Raw genomic sequence first — 4,936 nt, 5'->3', positions numbered from 1 at the left:
TTAGCCTCTATACTTCTAACAACAAAAATAAATCTCATTTTCTTAAAAGAAACCCTCCCAGCTTTCTCCCTGTTATCTGGAAAGACAATCGTAGAGGCCTGTCTTTCAAAGGAAGCCACGCAATGCATAAACTCACTTTGTGTGACACCACCCCCCCCCACCACCCCCCAACTACCCTCCACAGCTGAGACAAAAATAAATCACATAAGCAAATAGGCATTTTATAGGCCAATTTTTCAAAGGTGGTCTCATTTTTGCAGGGGCAGTTTTGTACCCATGATTATTTGCACTCACAGTTTAGGATGCTTAGATATCTACAGGTATATCCCTGATTTACAGGTGCAATTGGGGTCTTAAACATCCGAGTGACCTAAATTGCAAAATGGAGGCCTGATGAAGACCTGGATGAAATTATTGCCCTTTCTGCACACTTACCCATTGTGCACATGCTTAAGTATTTTATGCAGGCCCTAATAGGTGCTCCCATAGGTGCACCTTCCTTTGAAAATTGGGCCCTAGATTTTTTAATGCTTCAGTAGAATGAGACTTAAAGCAACTAATGCAGCTCTTCTGAAAACAGAGACCTCAATATTTTATTAATAGTGATGTGCAACGCAAGAATTTTTCTCTTCCTCATTTGGAAACTTTTCCTGATTACACAAGAGCACTAACTTCACTTTCAGGTCTCTCGTCACTACAAGTCTTTTTTGGTTTTGAACCAACGGAGCACTCAGGAGTTAGAGAGATGTTTTCCCTGCAGCTTTTCTTTGCACTGATTTTCTTCAGCCAAGACCGAAGAGTGGCTTCTTACTCACTGCAGAACTGTACGGTCCATGGAAAGTGGGGCAAAATGATGAAAGTGCTGTGTTATCACGAGAACTTGTCTCAAGTCCCAAGCCATCTTCCCACAAATGTAAGCATCTTAGATCTGTGTGAGAATCAGATTGCAAGCCTGAGGCAGAATGACTTCAGGAACCTGAATCTGTTGCAAGTTTTGAATGTTTCTCAGAACCAAATTCATCTAATTGAAGAAGGCACTTTTACTCACACAAGCAACCTAAAGCTCTTGAACCTCACTTCAAACCAACTGAAAATTCTTTCCAGCTCTATGTTTGATGGGCTGGGGAACCTTACAGTCTTGCTACTTAAGAAAAATAATATTGACAGGATTGAGCCATCTGCCTTTGCCCCCCTGATGAAGTTAAAGGTAATTGATTTAACATCAAACAAGTTACATTCTCTGAGTGCTTTGAATGTTGTGTTTAAGGTAAAATCTTTGGAAGAGCTGCACATAAGAGAGAACAAGATAACTAATTTCACAACCAAAGATATTGTTAATGTGCCCATGGGGCTTCGTGAACTGGATGCATCCAATAATCCAATCTCCTTCATTGATTTTGCAACTGATGCTTTGTATAGGCTTCTTTCACTGGATTTATCTTTCTCTGGCACCCATAATCACATTACATGGATGTTACAAGACCCTTGTTTCTTGAAAGGGTTAAAGAGATTATATTTAGGAGGAATATTTATGACACCACTAGACATAGTGGCTGTGGTCCAAAAACTGAATTGCTCTTTGCTAGAGGAGATCCACCTAAATTATTTGAACTTGACTGATTCTGACAATCTCATAGAAAAGGTGTGTCTTTGGCACCGAAATGTCAAGACTCTTAACTTACAAGGCAATAAATTCAAAAGCATTAAAGGAATTGTCTTTGAAAACTGCACTCATCTATGGCATTTGGATCTGACACACAACAGGTTAAAAGTGGTGCCTTGTGTATCTTTTCAGCCCCTGAATTCTTTACAGAGCCTTTCTCTGGCGTACAACGAGTTCACTTCGGTACCAAATGCAACTTCAAATATAATGTCACTGAAAAGTCTGGATCTCAGCTTTAACCGCATTAGGAAAATTGTCCCAAGTGACTTTGCCAATCTAAAGAACCTGGAGCACCTCACTTTAACTGGAAACAGAATCACGAAGATCAGCTCAGGTCTATTTCCGGATCTACACAATTTGTTGGAACTAAATTTGGGAAGGAACCACCTTTTGGAAATCTCACAACCTTTTCCAGATAGTTTAGGGAAGCTGGAAAAATTAGAACTAAAAGAAAATAAGATGAGCTCCATCAAGAAAGAAATGTTTAGGAATCTGACTTCTCTGAAGCTTCTCAACCTGGTGGACAACCAAATTAAAACAATAAAACCAGGAGCCTTTGAAGGTCTGAGCCACCTGCAGACACTGCTTCTTGGCACAAATAAGATTGTCAAGGAAACTTTCGAGAAAGGCGTCTTCCAGGGACTAAGTTCATTGGTAGAGCTTCAGCTTTTTGACAATTATATCTCCTATGAGACATCTGGAGAACTTGACAATCCTCCCTTCATTCTTTTGAAGTCCTTAAAATACCTCACTCTGAACAGCCAACGGCACAATGGGCTTCAGAATTTCCCATCTAACTTATTGCAAGGGTTGGAATCAATAATGAAAATCCATGCAGGCAACTTGGCCATCACTGCCTTGGACCCAGCCACCTTTAGTTACACCCCTGCGCTCACAGAACTGGATTTGAGCAGCAATGCTATCAGTCCTATTAGCCCAACTCTATTCCAGCCTGTATCAAAGCTGAAAGAGCTACATCTCAATGGAATAGGGCTGAAGTCCCTTGATTTTATTCTCCACATAAACTTTTCTCAGCTGATCCTCCTCAGGCTGTCTAGAAACCAACTCAATGTAATTGAATCTAAGCACATAAGGGCTTTACCTTACCTTACTTTCCTGGATCTGACACAAAATCCTTTCACCTGTTCTTGCGACAACCAAATGTTCCTCAATTGGTCTCTTAAAAACTTAAAAACTCAGGTGCTCTATTTCTACCAGTACACCTGTGCTTTCCCACTTGCCAGTAAGGGAAGGAAACTGTGGGCCTTCAACTCCACCTCCTGCACAGATGACCCTGGGTTTATCCTGTTTATCACGAATACAACCATGGTTATTTTGCTGATGATTGTTTGCATCTGTTTTCGCTGGAGGTGGCAAGGGATTTATGTCCACCACCTGCTACTTGCATATATTCATGACAAGAGGTACAAAAGGATGAGGCAACATAACAAATACGACTATGATGCATTTGTCTCCTACAACACGCATGACCAGGAGTGGGTGATGAATGATCTCCTTCCCACACTGGAAGACAAGTATCACTGGCGGCTGTGTCTGCACCACCGTGACTTTGAACCGGGGAATTACATTCTGAAGAACATTGTGGACAACATCTATGCCAGTAGGAAGACCATTTGTGTCATAACCCGCCACTACCTGGAAAGTGAGTGGTGCTCTAAGGAGATCCAGATAGCCAGCTTTCGCCTCTTTGATGAACACAAGGATGTCCTGGTCTTGATTTTCCTGGAACACATCCCCAGTGATAGTCTATCACCCTACCACAGAATGAGAAAGCTGGTGAAGAAGAAAACATATCTTATGTGGCCCCAGGAAGAGGAGGACATTCCGCTGTTTTGGCATAAACTCAACATGGCCTTGAAGACAAGTGAGGGGAAAGAGGATGACGATCCTATTTTGTCTGGGATTATTCCCGATGAAGATCAGTAAAGACAGTGACCTGTGTTGAATCTCTCTGTCTGCCTGTGACATTTCTGATGGGCCCATCTCTACAATTTCTAGGTATCAGCCTGGATATTGGAGATATTAATGTCCAGTATTTGAAAATATTTGGTTGTCCCTATTGCAGGGGACGATGATAGTGGCACTTGCATTACAAAGAGGTCAGCACTAAAATCATGAGCACATTGCCACCTTTGTCAACAGGCACAGCAGAGAGGCCAAGCACTGAATGGGCCGTGGGGATTGAATTCCTCTCGCCCATTCTAGCCAGGGTTGAAGATTTTAGACTGGGATAGTGCCGGGATGTGTGTGAAGCTTGCATTAATACTATGTGTTTTGTACCTGTTCTGTGACTAAATAGAAGCCTTGAGTCTGTAGGGCTCTCAGGCTTTATTTGCTTATATTGTTAACTGGATTTTAATTTGCTTGAAAGAAAAAGACAGAAAGAAAGAATTCTGAAATTCTATTTGCATTTCGAAACTGAACTTTAAAAAAAAATGTTTGGATGAAAATTCTGACTTTCAGCCAGCTCTAGTCTTAAGTGCCTAATCATGGGTTTGCTAGATTGGGGCCTAACTTCTTACTCTGCTATAAAGCAAATGGATTGTGAGCAATTCTCTGCTGTTACAAGGAAGTCACCTAGCCAGACTGTGAGAGTTAATTGGATGGTTTTGATAGTCTAATTTGGTGACATACAGTAGTGGAGGCTTTGCTGAAATCCTCTCTCCGTAGCTCAGCATTTAAGAGACAATACAGGATGTTTTAAGTGAGCCCGTTCTAGATCGTCTTGCTGAGTATGTTTAGTAGCTGCTGTCTTAATTCTTTAGAATATGTCAGAAGGGAATTTTTTTAGTAAAACCAGGTGGATGATACAGTGTTTATGAAAAAGATGAACGAATGACATTCTGGGTCATATCCACCGCTGCAGTGACTTCAGTGGAGTTGTTTCCATACTCTAATACTTGGCTAATGTCTAATACTTGGCTCTTAGCCTCTTGGCCCCAGTGATCTGCTGTGACAGTGAGTCCCTGAGAGACAGTTTCTCGCTGAAGTCTGTTTTTGAAGTTTTTTTGTAGAAGTATGGCAACTTTCAAGTCAGCTACAGAGTGTCCCCCTATCTGATTTCTATTTCTTGCATCTGATGAAATGGGTTGCAGCCCACGAAAGCTTATGCCTGCAGAAATTAAATGTGTTAGTCTTTAAAGTGCTGCAGGACTCTCGTTGCTTTTGCTGTATACAGACTAACACGGCTACCCCTCTGGAACTTTTCACCCTCACAATGGCACCAGTTGACACCGTTGCTGACAATCTCAG

General features: G+C 41.6%; 1 protein-coding gene across 1 annotated transcript; it reads left to right on the top strand.

Moving 5' to 3' along the window:
- Positions 1 to 745: 745 nt before the first annotated feature.
- LOC137165537 (toll-like receptor 13) lies at positions 746 to 3,610 on the top strand. Its single transcript, XM_067566823.1, has one exon. It carries the CDS (start codon positions 746 to 748, stop codon positions 3,608 to 3,610), a length of 2,865 nt encoding a protein of 954 aa, XP_067422924.1.
- Positions 3,611 to 4,936: the final 1,326 nt, after the last annotated feature.

Source organism: Emydura macquarii, unplaced genomic scaffold (genome assembly GCF_026122565.2).
Source record: "Emydura macquarii macquarii isolate MOO-44397 ecotype Brisbane River unplaced genomic scaffold, CSIRO-AGI_Emac_v2 contig_2768, whole genome shotgun sequence".
Lineage (NCBI taxonomy): Eukaryota > Metazoa > Chordata > Testudines > Chelidae > Emydura > Emydura macquarii.
This window is presented reverse-complemented; position numbering and strand designations above follow the sequence as displayed.

What these genes read in the sequence shown, in the direction of transcription:
- LOC137165537 (XM_067566823.1), top strand. Translation starts at nt 746, where the DNA reads ATGTTTTCCCTGCAGCTTTTCTTTGCACTGATTTTCTTCAGCCAAGAC.